This window comes from Hoplias malabaricus, chromosome 11 (assembly GCF_029633855.1).
Source record: "Hoplias malabaricus isolate fHopMal1 chromosome 11, fHopMal1.hap1, whole genome shotgun sequence".
Lineage (NCBI taxonomy): Eukaryota > Metazoa > Chordata > Actinopteri > Characiformes > Erythrinidae > Hoplias > Hoplias malabaricus.
The window spans coordinates 15,870,829-15,890,634 of NC_089810.1; the positions used below are offsets into that span (position 1 = coordinate 15,870,829).

At 37.5% G+C, this 19,806-nt stretch overlaps 1 protein-coding gene across 1 annotated transcript in view; it reads right to left on the reverse strand.

The window, feature by feature from the left end:
* Positions 1-2,403: 2,403 nt before the first annotated feature.
* The window catches only part of syt9a (synaptotagmin IXa), a 35,602-nt gene continuing 18,199 nt past the window's right edge, over positions 2,404-19,806 (reverse strand). The window contains exons 4-7 of the mRNA XM_066684340.1: positions 8,110-8,230; positions 7,107-7,278; positions 6,838-6,967; positions 2,404-4,651 (exon numbers count right to left, since the gene is read on the reverse strand). Of these exons, the coding sequence (XP_066540437.1) occupies positions 4,583-4,651; positions 6,838-6,967; positions 7,107-7,278; positions 8,110-8,230 (492 nt within the window). The 3' untranslated portion in view covers positions 2,404-4,582. The remainder of the gene's footprint in view (positions 4,652-6,837; positions 6,968-7,106; positions 7,279-8,109; positions 8,231-19,806) is intronic.

The following is a 19,806-nucleotide window of genomic DNA, read 5'->3' on the forward strand; positions in this document are numbered from 1 at the left end:
ATATCTCTTTATGTGAGAGTGATTTTGTGCAAAGAACTTCATGAACATGTTTGTATAGCCCATAGACCTATTCTAACCTGTTTAAAAAGAGTTATAATATGTCCCCTTTAACCGTTACTCTACCTGATTGTCTGTTGTTAGTCTGTTGTTGTCTGTTGTTGTTTGGAACCATTCAGCGTTGACCAGAATTCCTCTTTTCCCTGGACAAGTACTCTTTTTGGGACATAAAAAATGCATGCTCAAGGGGTCAGAGAGTTGAGAGCTGAATTGGGACACACTCGTGCCACCTCAGTGCTGTAGGTCCACCCTCCACCACAGTGCAGCTCAGTGTTTTACTGGAGCCTCAAACAGAAATGTGTTGAACGTTGTTGAGGTAATATTTATCCATAGCCACTTCTTTATGTTTGGAGAATGTTTCTGTGACCCAGCCTTTTCTTTTCTTCTCTATATTTAACATACAAAGAGTAAATTACATCTGCACAGCTTTTTGTTTAACATTACATGAAAACAGACAAAATCTCAGGATTATTAAAACCAGAACACCAGAGAAAGGTGTTACTCAAAATAAACGAGTTGCTTTAATGTCATCTTGAGCACCAAAGCTTCCCCAGACCTTATAATGACAAGGGTATGTATTTTGGGCATTTCCTGTTTCTGAAATGCCAGAGACAGTTTTGTGACAATGGCTATATGGCTAATGGCAGTCCAGCTAACGAGACTTGCCTAGTTTCTCTTTGCTCTTGTTATTATGATATTGGAATACTAGCTGTTTACAGCCTACTAGTTGCAGGCTAAGCTAACACATATGGTCCACTGATTATTAACTTACAGGAACCTCTTTTCCTTCCTACACCTGTTTACATTTTTAAGTGTCAGCTCCATACTAACAACTCCAACCTGACTAGTTTGGCAGTGTGCTAAAGAGTAGTGCAGCCAAGCTGGTGGCCTTGGTGCCTAATTTTGGATTTTTTCCGTGTTTCTTGTAGTGTCATATGGTTTGTCAGTGATGTTTTTATCTTGCAAACCTGTGCAGATTATCATGACAGGCTAACATGAAGGTGTTTTGTCACAAAGACCCTCATGATTGTGTTCGTGGCTTGGGAGAGTATGGCATGACGACTGTTGTGCAGTTGCCCCAGCAAGTCCATTGCCATGATGAAGAAACACCTTTTTTTGATACCTTTTTTTAAACTCCTTCTTAGGTGTCATGTAGACCAAATAGCTAAATGGAACATTTAGTGGATAGTTCATACACATTTTTTTCCATATTTCAAACAATGGCAAACATTTTCTTGAGCATATTGGACATATGAGGATCGTGGAACCTGCTGCTATTTTGGATGATTGGAACTCCATATATTGCTGTAGATCTACATTTGATCAACAGGGAGCTTAATTGTCTGCTAGGACAACATAAGTGTCAGGATCTTGTTAGCTTTTACATTTACAAGATGTTTTTGTGTTGGATTTATGTTTCATTATTTTATCTTTGTACTCTATGAAGGTTACAGAACAAATGGTGACTGGGTGCTTGAGTTACCATACCCTGAGTTTTTCAGCAATCCTTCGTGTGATCAGTTTGATCAAAAGGAAACCATGTGAGAGGGTTGTCAAAGCTTCTGACTCCAATTTTCCTTTTTATTCTCTTTTCTTTATATGGATTGCTCTTTTAAGCAAAACATTTCCATGAGTCAGCCATAAGAAGAGTGTTGTTCTGATGTTAAAAATTTAGTTCTGACTCACAATAATGACTCCAAGTTGTAAATGTATTAAATGTATTAGATGGAACTTCTTCATCAGTGCAAAGAATGCAGTCCCACTGCTCTACAGTCCAGTCCTCAGGGAATAGACACCTCTAGCTTGCAGTAGCATTGAGTGTAGTCACCTTCAGCTCATGTAATACTCTAGAGTCTCCTAATGCTTTTCTATGACATTTGAACAGTGTTTGTATATTTGAATATTTGTGTCAGCATAGTAGCTGACACAAACAGAAATTTCCCCACAAACTATTTGGAGATTAGATGCAAATTCTGTTGCAGAAAATTTGCATTAATAGCACATCATTCATCCCATTTTGGTGAATTTAGCCAGATCCTAGGCAGTTTGTTATAAACACAAATATATCTCAGTGAACAACTGTCTCACACACTGCTTAATGTATCTCATTTTGTCTTTGTAGCTTCAAAGTAATTAGCTTCAATTATCATTTTAAGCTCCTGTAAGCTCCTTGGCATGAGGGAGGGTTTGAAATTTGATTAAGAATCATTGCTTACTGAAAGGCAAATATTGATAGTGCTTTGCACACATGGTATCTGAAATAAACATTTTAAAGACTTTTTCTAAATCAAATTTCACATCCATATTTTTTAAGAAACATGTTTAATAACATGAAATCACATTTTTACTTGCAAATCTCTTAATAAATCGTCAGCAAATGGCAGCAACAGTTTCATGACTGAATTCACACATTGTTTCTTGACAAAACTGCTTCAGACTTTACCCCACCAAAAACACATTCATGCACTTTTAAATGAAGGAAAAAAGGGAAAGATGTAATGGCGTCATATGACCTCAAGATCTACAGATGACACAATAACATACATTACAATATCCAGTCATAAACAGGAACCAAGACGCTTTAAAAAAAAAAAATTAAAAAGGGAGACGTTAAATCAAAGAAAGCCGATAGACACCCATATAAATGCTCTTGGTGACCCTTTTTTGTTTAGATGCTCATACTCTAAAAGCAGTAATTCCAATGCAGAAGTGAGCCAGTGGTTGGAGGCTGCATGAGTCTGTGTGAGATGTTATCCTTCACTTAACCTTAACAGTAGTTGTTTGTGTGATAGGTAATGGGCTAATTACCTTTGGGGATGGCTACTGCAGTGCCAGGAAAAAATATTTGCATCCTTTCAGATTTTTACACTTTAACCTTATCTCTATGTGAATGCGTTTACATCTTCATATATAATGAATATTAACGTGATGTATAATATATTAAATATGGGGAATCTTATTAAACAAGTGTTAAAAAGTGGAATAAAATAAAAATTCACCTGTGTAAAAACAGTTTTGCCATTTTAAAAGAATCACTTCATGACCTTTAGCAGCAATAATGGCAACCAACCTTTCCTGTAATTTAACATCTGGTGTGGAATCTATCCACACTTCTCAATTTCAAGCAGAACTAGTTGTTTAAGCCTCAGTTACAACATCCTCATGGTGTTCACAGTGAAGACTTTGACACCACTCAAACATAAATTGTTTCTAGCCACTTAAACGTGGATTGGCTTATTCAGTTTTGGAACAATGTCTTGGTACATAAACCAATTTATGTTTCTTCAGTCATGCACATGTAAACAGACAATTCCCTTAAAATTACTCTGATAAAAAAATCTGTACAAGTTGTCCAGATTCCAAGGCAGCAGACAAAACATCCCCACATCATCCTACAAATTTTTGCATGTTTTTGGTACGTTTTTTTTTTTATTATTAAATGCCAAAACTGTTTTTAGATATCATTCTGCTACTGTGTTTGCCACTTTTTTCTTGTCTCATTCTTAGGATTCATGAACACTGATCTTAGGAGAGGCAGAAATATACCTACAGCTCCACGGTAACTTGAGTTTTTAGGTAATTTGGCTCTAAGCCCTCTAAGACATTTTGGTAGACTGATCACTCCTGGAATGACTCAACATTGTTCATATGGTTCACAATTTGGAGATGATAGCTTTTGTTGTAGTTATCATGGGTGTTATCATGCGTAATGCACTTTTCAGACTTCAAAGGTTTTCTGATATTAACTATACTAGGATTAAAAATTCCATTCAGCGTGGTTGGCTGCATTCAAGTCTGACTGTGTTCAGTCAGCTACATCTTATTATCAGTTCATTTTTGCTTAATTTGTTGCTTGAGTGTCTAAGGGTCAATTATGTTTTTACATGGGTAGAAATATTAGGTAAATCTGCTCTTAATAGAAACAATAATTGGGAAATTTGTTTGTGGTTGTTAATATTTTCTGTTTAATATTAGGCTATTTTGTAGATATTAAATAATTTGCTTACAAAACATGAAATTATACAGAAAATCTGAGAGGAATTAATAATTTGTCATGTCACTGCACATAGAAAAATTCACATTTTAAGTACTACATTTTTCTGTAACAGTTTTTTTCCCCAAAAAGTGAAGAGTTATAAAGAGTCTGAGCTTGACTGCAACATTAAATCATTTTAGTCACATTTTTGGTCCAATTTGTTGTGAAATAGAGTAACAACTTAACTAAACACATTTATTTTAAAGTATTTGGGACACATTCAAAAAAGAAACCCTTGTACTCTTTTCTTTTCACCATATTTTGTGTTAAAACAACCATACAGTATGTGACCACTCAACATGCAGCTGAAACAATCAGTGTTCCCATGCAAGGAAGGGCTTCCAGAGGCACAGGTTGAAGAAAACGGTTTTCCAAGCCTTTTTCTTAGAAGTAAAACTTCTCTGGAGGTCAGCAACTCCCTGCTTGACCTGTCAGCTTACAGGGAGGAGCTGCTGCTCACTCAGACGTGGAGACTGAGGACGGTTCTCACTATGGAGAAGGAGGGGTCTTTAGGGAGTTGCAGGACCCTGTCTGACTTCCCCCACCAGAACCTTGGTACTGCAGGGGAAAAGAGGACAACACAAGTCAATATTTACAAATAAGATTAAGACCACTAGGTATGAATTCCTTTAGACATAGCTTTGTTTAAGGTAAATGTTGAACTGTATTTAAATGAATAACTTTCTGTTCAGTTCAATTTACCTAGTGTTTTTATTCTTTCTTTCCAAATGACAGTCATAAACAGTCCTTCTTTATAGACAGCCCTGAAAATACTATGGTGTACAATAACACACTGAACCAAGATGCTTGGATGCTCGAGGTGACACTTCTCATTCAACCTATTCTATTGGCAGTTCTCTTCTATGGGGATTTTACAAGGAAAGTGTGTACAGTGGAGTCAGCTGCAGCTGATTTAAAGAAGCTAGATTTGCGGATATCCAGAAGGAATGTCTGGATATTTTTGGAGCACAAGTGGCTCAAGCTATCAAGTCTGAGGTTGAAAGTGGGTTTTGAGCTGAGAGTGCATAACCGCGTCTGTGTTTAGAAGAAGCCAAAGCAGTGCTTGAATCACACAATGCACTTTTTGCCACCCCAGCCTGGAAAACCATCTGTTGTGAGAGAAACAATTTGTTCTTTCCCCGTGCAATGCAACATAAGAGCCCAGAATAGATTTATTAATATATAATGCTCCAGACATGTCCATTACTCAAACAGAAATGTTCACTGCCTCTGTGCTTGGGGTCAGCGAGGGTTGTTGCTATTGTTTTTTTTTCACCTCTCCCCCAAATGACTCTATCTGTTCTCAATAGTTCCCAGTTGTTTCCTGTGAGCCTAAAAGTGTGAGGGGTAATACTTGTACTTCAGTGGCACAGAGAGACAGAAAGAAAGGGGAAATGAATGCATGCAATGCAAACTGATGGCATTTTGAATATGAGTTTAGCAGGAGATGAATGGGGCCTGTGGAGGCATTATAACCTTGACTCAAATGGCATGGGCTGAAATCTCCTAAATAATAAATGTGCCCGCTTTACAGTTCAGATCGCGATTTGAAAACACATGAGCAATGAGCAACAAAGACACACACATCGCTGGTTCTTTTTTTTTCTGCACAAAGTTTTAACTACAGTAATATTTTTGGTGCTATTATTTTTAGTCCATATGCTTTCTCCACAAATACTACAAGCTGTTACTCTTGGCTAAGTGCAGAGGTCAGCCATATGTTTGTGCTTTTTATTTTAATGAATAGATGTACACAGCCTTGTGGGCAAATTGCCACAGTCTGATTTCTTGAAGCAGTAATTGGTGTGGCTGTGTTTGACATTCTTGTGCTGTTTTCAAATGGCTATGGTTGAATAAAAATAAAGGGGAAAAGGATAAAAAAAAAAAAAAACTCATCATTTTTGTCAGAAACTTAGAGGTCATGTATATATTTAGTCTGGATGGACATAATAGGTTTTCGAGTCTCAGACTCAAATGAATAAGTAGCTGCTTGTGTCACTACAAAGCCTATATTAACAGACTGGTACATCTCCATTTAAAGAACTTGAATGAATGAATGAATGATTGAAATTGGGTGAAAGGATATGCGAATCATATGAATCAAATACTACCCTGAAATTACTTTACTTTACTGTGGTGTTAGGTGCCAGAGAAAAAGGTATTGTCACTGTTTATAGAAGAAACACCAAATATTTGTTTTAAGTAATTTTAGAGCATTTCAACTGGCCAATGTATCTTAAAGTTTTCAAACAGTGTGAAGGGTTCAAATGTAAAAAATAAATAAATAAAAGAATCAAAAGCCTTTGTTCCAATGACAATACCCACAAGAAACTCTCCATCATACACTCTTAAAATGATTATGCTATAGAAGGTTCTTTGAATGATGCCATAAAAGAACCACTTTTGTTTCTATAAAGAACGGTACCAAAAGTGGTTCCTCTGTGGCACTGCTCAAAGAACTCTTTGTAGCACCTTGCTTTCTATGAGGGTAAAGGAAAACCATTGTAACACACTCTGACCCATTTAGATATTCAGATGGTTCTTTCAGTGCTCATGATTGCATGTAGAACAATCTTCACTATGGATATTAAATCTTTATTGCAGATAATGAATTAATGAACAAATTAATACAATTTTATATTAAAAGTCCTGATGATATTGGTGACTTTAGAATGAAGCAAGTTTCATTCATTTCAGGGTAAATGATAAATTGTTATTCTGACTTTGATTTCCCACATTCTTACCTCCATAAGTGGGTGCCAACGAGCGATAGGTTTGCGAGGGTATGTTAGCATCTCGTTCCAGTGATCTCTACCCAGACTCTCTGCGTCATTACCCACCCGACACACTCCTATAACCTCATTGTGACCTACACTGTGAAAGAAGCCACTCTTTACTGCACATGAACGAGTTTTTAAAATCACTCAAAAGCAATCAAACAAACCCACAATTTAAGAAAGAAATCTATAACTTTAAATTATTAGTGAGGAAGTGTTAAGGGAGCTTGACTCACCGATCATAATCCATCACAGCTATCAAAAGACTAATTTGATCAATGTTCTCGGGTGGCACGTCAAACACTATAGCCTCGTTATAGACTGGGTTTAGAGTGTTCCTCTTGGTGGAGGTTTTCCTTTTCTTTAATCTCCGCCCTTCACACATTAGAGAAACTTTCACATATGGGTCTGAAAAACAAGAAAAAGACAAGAACTGTTATTTTAATACAATATTAATAGAATGGTTGAAAGTGAATTTCACTGATTTGTTTTTACATATCTGTATAATTATATGGTTTAGGTACGAACAAAGTGACTCAATGTTTTGGTGTGAATTGCTCCTTTATGAAGAAATGCAAGTCAGAACTGTTGACATTGGTGATAATAAGAACATTTTATATTCATTTTTTAACAACTGTTTTATCATAATTAGCATTGTGTAGGTTCCCAAAAGGTGGTTTTGGAGTTGGTTTTCAAAAGTGAAACACCGTAGGACCTTGCAATTTAGTTAAATACTTGTCTTCATATAGGTTCACTTTACATATCGGATATTTAATAAAATGACCTGGTTTGCATTGTAGTAATCTTGAAACCCAGTTTGCTATCATAGGTGCTGTAAATAAATTTAAATCTCTAATTATCCAAGAATAATTGAATAAGAATAATGCTGAAATAATTAATTTCAACACAACTTGTTTACATCTTAACTATTTGTAATGTAATGTTAACTTATGTAAATGAAGTGCAGAAAGATGGTTTGGATGTTATAAAAATATTTTGGTCAGAGGAAAGCCCAGTCCAATTAATAAGACAATAAATATGTCAGAAAAGGAGATGGTGCCAGAAAAATAAAGGGTTGGTATCACATTAAACCATCATCAAATCTAAGTCTGCACATTGGCCTTTATAAATACACTTTAATTTATATCAACATATTGCATGTTCTAAAGTCAAAATCTAGATTTTCAATAAATATTTTCATTCTGATTTCTGCAAAATTAAAATTAATTGTGCATTTACCTGATGCTCCAGTGATGTCCATAGCTTTCAGATTGCGTGCTTTTATAACTGTTATGGTCAGTCGACCGGCAGTGGGCAAGTAACAGAGAGAAAACATCAAATCCCCCAGATCCACGTTGTCCTGAGAAGAGAGACAGAAATTGTACTGAGCATTTTGCTTAACTGATGCTGTTCTGGGACAGCTTTAGTATACAGCAAATAAAAAACACATTTTATTCATTTCTATCTTTTTTATGCTACATGAACATAAATCTTCAAATCATCCTGTCACTGAAACAAGAAATAAGTAGAGAACAAATGGAACTGAAGCCACCTTCTTTTTCAGGGTAGATTCCTATATCTCACTCCACCACCAGCGTCACATTCCATTTTAGAAATTAACAGCCACTTTAACACTTGCTCTCAAAATACCGTGTGTGAATCTAGGCGAGGTATTTTTCTAGCACCTATTCATCCACTTTTTACAATGAAAGCCATTTCATAAGGTACTTGGTATGCAGGTTTTAATTAAGCATTTGTAAGTTCTGTTCGTGTAAAAACATGGACATGCTTTAAAACAAGAACAGGACCAGCCATGGTAACAAACATGTATTAGTTATACTTTTTTTTTTAAAAGACGATGTAATTACCTATGTTTCACTCTCCAGTGTGCAATTTTAATCTTTGCTACACAATATTTTCAGTTTAAAACCTTGCTCTGTTGAGCTCTACTATTCTGTTTCTAAACAAAGCTCAAAGATTTATTTGACAATGGTTTAGCTACAATGCTGATGTTGGCTCAGTTACACAAAAACAACACCACCTATCATTGGGTGATTGCAAGTGCAATCACTGGTTATTCAGCAGCTTCAATTGGCCAGTAGTCAAAGAGGATTTAACTGTCTTGGCTGTCTGGGGGTGGACAGGACGCCTCTTCCTCTTCGTAAAATACTTATGTTGAATGATTAGTTTTGCATCACAAATCCCACTCCAGCTCATTGGTATTGGCTAGAGCTCAGTGCTGTGGGCTTTCTACCCCCTCAAACCCATGTTTGGCACTGTTCACAATGACTTTAGGCTCATGTACAGCTGCTTCGGAGCATCTGACTTTATTCTAATCTATAGTATGTGCTTTAAAATGAAAAGAATAACATGCATAGATTTGTGTTTTGAAACTAAATGAGATGTGTGCAACCAACTCTCAAGCCTCAACAGCTGTACAGCTGTTCCTATGAAAATAAAAATTCCTAGGTAATAACAGATTAGCTGGGATCAATTTGAGAACAGTATTATTTATGCAGTCTTACCCCAGCCTTCTGCTGTCTTTTGAATACAAGTTGGGAGGCTCCCCTCCTGATTTGTTTTCAAGGACATTAGGAGACAGACCAGAAAAGAGTGTGGGAGACCGAGAAAAGAATCCAAAAGTTTAAAGCGAATATTTGCATGCCTTGGCAACACTTCTTTCAGCCTGAGGGAACAAGATGATCCTCTGTCCCTGCTTGCATGTGTAAGCCAGACAGTCCATTCTCTTCTGACATTTACCGATCATATCCTAATGCTCCCACCCCTGGGGTGAAGGCAGACCCTGGGAGGTAATGGCTGGAAAAATAGGTGAGATTAGAAACCTGCACCCTGCTGTTCATTTGAGGTCAGACTCTGTAGGAAATGACACTTCTTCCATCGTTCGTGAGAAGAAAAAGGTCACCCCGGCCGTGTGCTAAGATCGGTACAGCACTGAAAGCAGCCTGTTTCAAAGTTTTAAAAGTGCTGAACAACTGTGAATGGGCATCTGCTACATGCAGTCTGACTTTGCTTGCCAGTGTACTGTTCTGAGCAAAAGTTTAACACCTCTCATCTTTTGGCTACTGCATTTAAAGTTAGTTCAAGTTAACATATGACATTTATGCATGTTTCAGCTCCCAGTGTATACAGGTGCTGGTTATAAAATTAGAATATCATAAAAAAAAGTTAATTTATTTTAGTTATTATTTTTATTATATAGTTTTATTTTAAAAAGTTTATTTATTTATTTTTATTGAAGACACCTGGTGCCACACTCTAATCAGCTAATTAACTCAAAACACCTGCCAAGGCCTTTAAATAGTCTCTCAGTCTAGTTCTGTAGGCTACACAACCGTCGGGAAGACTGTTGAGGGAGGAGATTCACAAAGACTGGACTGCAGCTGGAGTCAGTGCTTCACCAACCACTACGGACAGACATATGAAAGACATGGGTTTCAGCTGTTGCATTCCTTGTGTGAAGCCACTCTTCGCGTCAGAAGCATCTCGCTTCCAAAAAGGACTGGACTGCTGCTGAGTGTCCAAAGTTATGTTCTCTGATGAAAGTAAATTTTGCATTTCCTTTGGAAATCAAGGTCCCAGAGTCTGGAGGAAGAGAGGAGAGGCATAGAATTCACATTGCTTGAGGTCCAGTGTAAAGTTTCCACAGTCAGTGATGGTTTGGGGTGCCATGTCATCTGCTGGTGTTGGTCCACTGTGTTTTCTGAGGTCCAAGGTCAACACAGCCATCTACCAGGAAGTTTTAGAGCACATGCTTCCTGCTGCTGACCAACTTTATTTCATTTTCCAACAGGACTTGGCACCTGCACACAGTGCCAAAGCTATCAGTACCTGCTTTAAGGACAATGGAATCCCTGTTCTTAATCGGCCAGCAAACTCCCCTGACCTTAACCCCATAGATTTATTGTGAAGAGGAAGACGCTAGACCCAACAATGCAGAAGAGCTGAAGGCCAATTTCAGAGCAACCTGGGCTCTCATAACACCTGAGCAGTGCCACAGACTGATAAACTCCATGCCATGCCGCATTGCTGCAGTAATTCAGGCAAAAGGAGCCCCAACTAAGTATTGAGTGATGTACATGCTCATACTTTTCATGTTCATACTTTTCAGCTGGCCAGGATTTCTAAACAAAATCTTGTTTTGTATTGGTCTTAAGTAATAATCTAATTTTCTGAGATACTGAATTTGGGGTTTTCATTAGTTGTCAGTTATAATCATCAAATTAAAAGAAAAAAAACTTGAAAATATATCAGTATCAATATATAAATATAACTGAGGAACACTCGCTTCAGGACCATTTTAAGTCTTATTCCTGCCTCTGCTCGTGCAATTTGACCAAGTGTGCCCATACTTTTACATAACATTTGTGAAAGGATTTAAAGGAAATGCACTGCACCTGATTATTTTCCTCCTTCTTTGCATTTTGCTATGATGGTTTGCATGAAATCATCACTGTCGAGTGAAGCTTCTAATAGCTGGACCTCAGTGACAGTGTTGTGTGGCTAGAGGCTACAGGGGCCTCTCTAATGATGTCCTCCTAAGGATAGTGCGCTCCAGGAAAAATCGATATTTTCCCTGCCTCAAACAATCTGCATGTGAAGGTGGATAAAAATAGGTGTTGGCTTGTCTGCGAGCCCAGGCCCCTCTGCAACCATGCAATCTCATGGCAGCATTAGGCTTTGATTTGTTTTGATATGCTGGAAGCAAGGGCACAGATTGGCATTTAAGCTTCTATTTTACTTGGGGCGGGGTAGGGGGTGTTTGGAATGGAAACATACAAAAAGAAAGAGCTGAACAGTCAAGGCCACTTCGGTTACCTAACTTATGTGACTGGCATCAAGGTGAGCTCTGATCATACTGCCATGACAGAGTTTCAGAGTGTAGCTCCCAATTAAAGTTAGTTAAGATCAGTCACAATGGTAATTTTTGTCAAATGTATTATGTTTCAGTCATGTGCATATATTTGAGCACCCCTTGGTCATAATACATTAGTACAGATTAGTTAATGGATACTCTGTGGAAAAGTAAACATGATTTTTTTTATATATTGAGACCTTTTGATATTAAATACTGATATACAAAATATGATTTAATGTTTAATTATATTATTCCACCCAACCTGCCCAGCTTTGGAGAAGAGTATAGAGAATGTTCACCAATATTCCACTTTAAAATTAAACAAAACGTTATTTGAGCAAGAGCTTACAAATTTTAAAAAGTGGTTTTCTTTATCCTTCAGTGTATCTGCTTCATGCTCCACCTTGTATTAGCAGGTGTACTGTTCCTTTAGGAGGCTCTCATGTAGTGTGTGCATGTGGGCAGCTGTTTTGCTAAAGAGAGAAAAGTGATGTTCTCTCCAGTAGGTAGTAAGGGTATTTTAACACTTGGGGCATTTCAGCTTTTCACATGAACCCTTTCAAGTGGTCTGCTGAGTCATGGTTTCTTTTGTACATTTGAACACTAAATAATCTCTGACAACTATAAATGGAACAAAACTGAAACAAACTAAAACCCTCTCCTGAGGTGAGCTTAGCTGGTTACTTCATGGTTCTTATTATGGTTCACTTGATATGTGCATTGTAAACATAACGTTTTTATGTTTTGGTTTATGACCTCGAGGCTTGCCATATATGCAGAAGAAACCTTTGTGTCAAAACACCTAAATCTCCCCATGGAAGATACTGCAGAACAATGGCTGCAAATTGGATCGTGTTGTCTCAGTAAGATACTATATAACGTACAGCAGGGATGCACAACTCCAGTCCTGGAGGGCTAAAACCTAATTCAATTAATCTGTTAATTGTGATGTTTAGTGGGTGTGTTGAAGCAAGGGAAACTGGAGATGTACACATTTGATTTACAGCATAGCCAACAGCATGAAAAATATAAATCCTGATTTTGCTGCACATAATAAAATGTTACACAGCTGTGAGTTCTCAAGGAGCTGTGGTGTGAGTCCATTTTAAAGGTTTACAATGTGAGCACAGAACTGAGGCAGGTTGCAGTGAGTTGCTTTTCTGGTTCACTTTAACAAAATATTGGTGTATTATAAAAGAACTGTACATACTAACACCCTAAAATAGATTAATTTGTGCAGAAAAAATGTGCTGGCACTCCGGTTTACAGTTTTTAAACCATTAACCTAAAAAACTCTCTTTAAAGGACCTCTAAGTCATATATTTATTTATTGTTGCTTCTGTGGATCCCTCAAGTGTGATTCATTTTTACAGCACTGTACTTAAATCATTACAGAGGGGGTGGTTTCCTAACCTCCTCTAAAATATACATAGTGAAGTTTCTTCAGTGCTGAGTCCAGAGTAGAAATAACAGAGGACCTATTCTCCTTATTGCAGTTCAGTGGAGCAGCACAATGATTGTGAAACTGTAAATTTAAGTTTCTGACATAAAAAGTTGCTCAAGTTAAAATATAGCCTCATCTCCCAACATCCTCTCCTGATCCAAAAAAGCTCCAAAATGGACTATTCACTTTTTTTCATACATTTTCCTTTAAAAGTTATCATTTTGCAGATATGAGGTTTTGTTCTGACACCATCAATATGTAAAAGCAAAACCAATGCGTTATGATGTGGTCAGTACCTTAAAGCTTTTACCTGCTTTTTCAGGCGTGGGAATGTGCATGTTCTGCCTCTTGTGATTCTGAAGAGGCAGAGGGCTTCAGATATTTCAGAAGTAATACGCTTCAAATTCTGCTCATGTCAATCATTTTCTTCTGCAGAACTAAATAACTGTGGCCGAAGGGCCTGCGGCTGTCAGAGAAACCTTTTTCCAGACTTTTATAGTGAATACACTATGGGTCCAATATGAGCACATATACACTCTGTGAAAAAGGCAGCGTTCAGCCTGCTTTAAAAGAAAAGCAATGACATTTATTGTTTTGCATTAATTTAACTCCTTAAACACACTGACATTTTACATCCCAAGGCTTTATTACTTGATAATTTGAATTGGGAAAAAAAGGCAGACTGGCTGTAGTATAAAAAGATTCCTACAGGTCCCTATTAATTTATTGAACTTAATTTGTTAACAAAACAATTATAAATATGTCACTGGGTTAATGTATTAAACCTGGTTAAATTACTGTTTTTAGTTTAAAAATTAGTTTGGCATGTTACAAAAATGAGAGTTTCGTGCTCACATGCCTTAGCTGTTAATGGATTAATTATATGTTAATAAATAGCCTGAAAAAACAAACTCTCACTTTAAATACAATTAAAATGCTGTAGAGGAACCAGAAAAATGGTATGCAGTCAATTAGATCTAGTCATTTACAGAGCTCTCTTGTAAAAAATAAATAAATAAAAAGAGACGGTTTGACAGCACGGTGTGTTTGGGGTAGAAGAGCACATCTCCCTGAGAACAATAAAATTTTGTTATATTAGAAAACATCAGAATTAGGAATTGGCTGTCACATTGCATGTGAAGATGAAAAACACGTCCCAAGTTATTAGATTCCCTATATAATATGTATTTAGCTGCTATATGTTGCACCCATTGTGAATGCATATGTTTAATACCCTCAGAAAAACAAAATCAGTTTAGAAAATGTATATCAAATTAAGTTCACCATGCGCCATGCCAAGTGTTAGCTAGAATCTGAACATTTGCCTTTACATTTAAAATGAATTAATTAATGTTCTGGAAAGCCATTATATTTTAACTAAGAAGACTCTACTATCTCTTGGAAAGGCTGCTGAAGCACAATTAAAACCCCACCCTGAATTGTGCACTTGTCTTGATCCATATTATTGACTGACACAGACAATGGATTTGTTAGGATGTCATTAGGGGGTGGTTTGTTTATGGTGGTCTGGCTGTTTATCTGTGCTCCTTAATTGAGTCACTTGATGAATAATGTACTCAGAGTGCTAATTAGAGAAAGGTCATCAGTGGCAGATAAATCATGAATGCTTACTGCATATATCATCATCAGCATCATCATCTTAGACTGTGGAGGCACTGATTGCTTACAGGTTTAGGTCAGCATTCGCTTATATTACATGCATGATTAAACTTCCGCTTCCTCCACTTTGAAAGAAGGAGACAGAAGTGGGCTGCAGTGCAGTGAGAGAGTTTATTCATCCCTTGACACACACACACACACAGAGAGCAGTGTTGCCACCCTCATTCACAGTTCAGTGTGTTTGAGACTGTAGCCATATACCAGTATGAGGCCAACTGCAAAATCGTTCACTGTTTTATACCATATGAATCTTTATTTGTTGATGGTTATTGGAAATCATTTTGCATTTTTATCATGGGGTTGTCATTTGTTTCCTGCCATTACAGTAAAATTCAACATTCAATTCTCTTTGCCTTAGCTCACAATATACACAACTTAATTTAGCCTCTTTACTGAATCCTCTGTCCTCTGTCTCTTTCATGTGCAGTGTTTTCCCTGAGTTGTGAGGACTGTTGTCATGGGCAGTGTCTTTGGGGTTTTAAAAATAACTAAGTTTAAAGTGGTACTGGTGGTTGTAGTAGTAGTAGTGTTAGGCTCCCAGGTCCAGATGACATGGGAAAGAAAAAGTAAACGTTTTTGCCAATTTCAGTGCTTAATTTGTGTTTATGGGTCTAGTTTAGTATGTATGTATATATAATGTTTAGGTTCAATAGGTAAGGGGTGGGTGCCACCTGTGTATTTATGTTAGGTTTAGTTTTGGGCCAGGTAGATTACTTGTTTTGTTATTTTATTTTCCCTATTGTAAATATTCTGCAAATATTCATTTGGTGAAGAAGAGTGGATGTGTATTTATCATTACTCTTACACTTTCAAATCAAAACGACATAGTTTGACCAGGGATTCCAAACATTTGAATATGATTGTAAAGGCTAATCAAGCAATAACCTTGAATCCACATGAAAGGCAGCAGTTTGTGTTAGAGTGTGTGATTGAGTGTGTTTATGTGTGTGATTGGCCTCTTTTGAGATTTCTGTGATCTGTGCAGAAATTTGTATTACTCTGTGAATTGTTCTCAGAATCTGGAGGGGAAAGGTGACCTTTAAGCAATTTAGTTTTACAGATTAAAATGAATCTTTCTGATTAATAAAATTATGTAATATTTATATGTAAATATTTATGCAATAAAAAAAGCTTGATAAATATGTTTGATTAACCCTGTGTAGCCAATAGTGGCCAAATAGAAGCCTTGTCTGTAGGACGGAGTCTGCTGGGGAGTAGTTAGAAAAAGCAACAATTCAGTCTTTTCCACACCTGCAACCATCCCCCATTAACAACCCCCCCCCTTCCCACCCCACACACACCACCGCCACCACCAAAACTACCTCCCAGAACAGCTCACATTCAGCACGCTCCCTAAGCCATTCAGCACAGCAGATAGAGAACTCCTACTGGTGTAGGAGAAAAATGAGAGGGGGAGAGTGATAAGGATGGGTGAGAAATTGATGAGGTGATGCACATAAAGGCTCAGAGAATGAGAAACTGGTATGGGAAAGAGAGCATTTCATTTAAAAACATGAAAAGAGAGGGCAGGAAAAAGAGAAAGAATAAAACAAAATGTGTTGGGTTTATGCAAATTTTAAAAAAGAAACAAATGCAATTTGATTCATATATAATCTGTAGGAAAACCGAACGCTGTGAGGCCTGAACCATGAATCTGAAAAAATAAATATTTTTTATGTTTTATAACAAACAGATGTTTGCAGATGCCTGATCATTTTTGAAATCAAAAGAATTAGTGAGGTACTACTCTTCTGGGAAGGCTTTGTGCTAGATGTTGCAAAAAAAGCAATTGTCTTCAGCCACACAAACACTACTGAATTCAGGTACTGATGGTGGATATAGAAGTCTGGATCCTGAACACATTAACATATCCAAAAGGATAGTTCTCTGTTACTCCAGAATACACAGTACCATTACTCCATTGCCCAATGATAGGGGCTTTATTTTCTTCCAGTTAATGATTGGCTTTTCCATGTCCACCTACAAAGACGTTAATCTTTTAACTGCCAGGCAATAATTAGTTACTTTGTAATGATGTTAGTGTGGCAATGTCCATCTCAGCCAACAACAAATAAAATGATTAAAAGAATTAATTCAATTTCTTACTTTCGACATTCAGGCAAACTGATTTCCAAACAGTCAAAACAATTGATGAAACTCTCCCAGACTCATGTGCCATTGTAATAAGTATAATTTACATAGCAACTGTAACACTCATGGTCGCTTTACATCAATGCAGGGGGAGGGGCCAAAAAAAAATAATAATAATATTCAGTTGTATACTGGAGGAGTTGATGAAAATGTAGAGAAAAAGGCATGTTTTCAGTTGAGGCTTAAAAGAGAGAGAGGAGCAACGTCAGAATTATTAAAATAATGTGTTCCATAGTCTCGGGGCTATGATACTGAAGGATCTGCCAATAATATTAACCAATAAATGTCATTTTATAATTGAGAAAACTCTCATTAATAAAAACAGGTTGGTAAACAGAAAATTTCTGTATTTAATCGACTACTTTAAGTTTAATGTTCGTGAAGAATCCGTTTTCGCTTTCATTCTGCCTTTTCTCACTTCTGCTTCTCTCAGTCTCGCTTTTGCCTCCAGAAGTTTCTCACTTTTGAATTTTGATGAGGGGGCAGGATCTAGAATGTCATTGGCTGCTGAAGTTAAGCCCCACCCACCCAGCCGATTCTGCACACCCCGCTACGTCAGCGAGAGCGCACCAATCTTACCCTGATTGGAAAATGACCGACCGGCAAACACAGGTAAGCCATGTCAATTATGTCTTTTAGTAATGCACAGTTCGTCATAGAGGCTTAGATTCATTTTACAGGTTAGGATGTGCAAAATGGGCTGCGTGGGCAGAAATTCCTGAAGCGAATGCGAGACTGAGAGAAGCGCAAGTGAGAAAAGGTGAAATGAAAGCGAAAACGTATTCTTCAAGAATATTAAACTCAAATTAGACTATTAGTTATATACAGAAATATTCTCATTACAAACCTGTTTTTATAACTTTGAATATTAATGAGAGTTTTCTCAATTGCAATATGTGATTAATTGGTTATGGATTCCGTTTTTTGGTTCTCAGAACTTTAGAACCTATTTTGACGCCATACACTGATACCACTTTTTCCCTACCGAAACTGATATTTCATGATCAAGTATGTGTCGATACAGAGTACTGATACCAACTCATCTATCTTAACTACTAGACAGATGCCTATAAATCCAGATATTTATATTGCTGTACATACAGATTTTATTTTGTTAAAGCAGTCAGGTTTCCTCCCACAGTCCAAAACCATGGAGGGTAGGTGAATTGGCTTCTCTAATAAAAATGTCCTGGTGTGTGAGTGAATGAGTGTGTATGTGAATGAATGTCTGTATGTGTGAGTGAATGTGTGTGTGCCCAGATATGTATTGGCGCTCTGTCCTGGGTGAAACCCTAGTGCCCGATGCAGTCCTCCAGATGGACGGTCGTTCCTGGTCGAGAATACGCTGTGCGCGTTTGGCTTCTCGCCAGTGTGTGTGTGGATTGAGCGTTCTGAGCAGTGTGGATTGTAAAAGCGTCCTTGGGTGTCTAGAAAGGCGCTATATAAGTGTAAAGATAGATAGATTACCTGTAGGGGAACATTGGGCGCCACATAACACACTGTTACAGCCTTTAATCCAACTGTATTCTAATTTTCGATTCCACATTAAAGGAACAATATGTAATATTGACAGCAAGCGTTTAAATCAGAACTATAATATAGTTTCAAATCAGTGGAGAGAGCTGTCTGCCTCCTAGCCCTCTCCACCTCAGAAGTGAAGCTCGAGCATCATTTCACTAAAACATTTACCTACACAAAAAAAGTGAACATGCGGCCACCATTTACCTGAAATATTTAGACTAGAAAAGGCTGGTGTTATTTATCAACTTTCTTTTCCATCATAAATGTCATTTAAGAGGCAGATCTTATCCACAATTTTCGTGTCGGTTTATGAGTCCTAATGGCATTACTTGCCAGGTTCTTGAATTCTCTGTTTCACTTAAAGAGCCAAAGCTAGCGCTAGGTTTATGGACAACCCACACCATGGACACACACATGAATCTGCATCAATTTCTTTAAAACAAACAATGGTATTTACACTTTTCAATCATGTTGTAAGTCACCTTCTTTGTATAAAACACACAAAACACAGGCCTGAGACCTTTCACACGTCGCTATGCCTCACTTTCTTTGTACAAACAAAACCTATGGTCTTTACTTCTTTTAATCTCTACATAGGTGTCTGTACTTCTGTATTTTCTTCAGAAAGTATTTGCTGTTACCGGTTCAGGAGAAAATTAACCAGCTCTGGCTCTGTTCTGTAGCTTTGCTGCTTGTAAACTGCCTCCACTCTGGTCATGGAGATTTTTAGAAGGGCAATAGGGCTATTTGGGTCTGGTAAAATATAACATGAGCTCTGTCCACTTTGTCATTTCATGGCTGCAAGACACTGTTTGTTGACCTGGCCACGCGGTAGACTGTAAAATTATTGGACAGAGGGTGGGATCATAGGCAGGACCTGGGAAAGCGGGATCATAGGAGTTCCGCACCAGACCGGCCACTTCTCTAACAGAATATACTGCTTTAGCAATGCTGTGAGAGGCTGCAGTGTTTTAGCTTTGACTGTTTCCTTTCCTATGATCACACACAATTCAGGAAGCTTTATTGTCATGATCACACACCCTGGACATTTTATGACTAAGTACAGTAAATATCCTACAGATTGCTCCTTTAAATGATGCAACACTGGCACGTGATGCGGTGATGTTTCTGAACCATGCAAGGTGGAACATAGCCACAACTATGTGCTTTTCTACTAATCTCCAGCTTCCGCTGCAGTGTGTAGAGACCTCACTGACTATGATTTTCCATCCATGACCCAAAAACATTTATACATTTTTTTCTT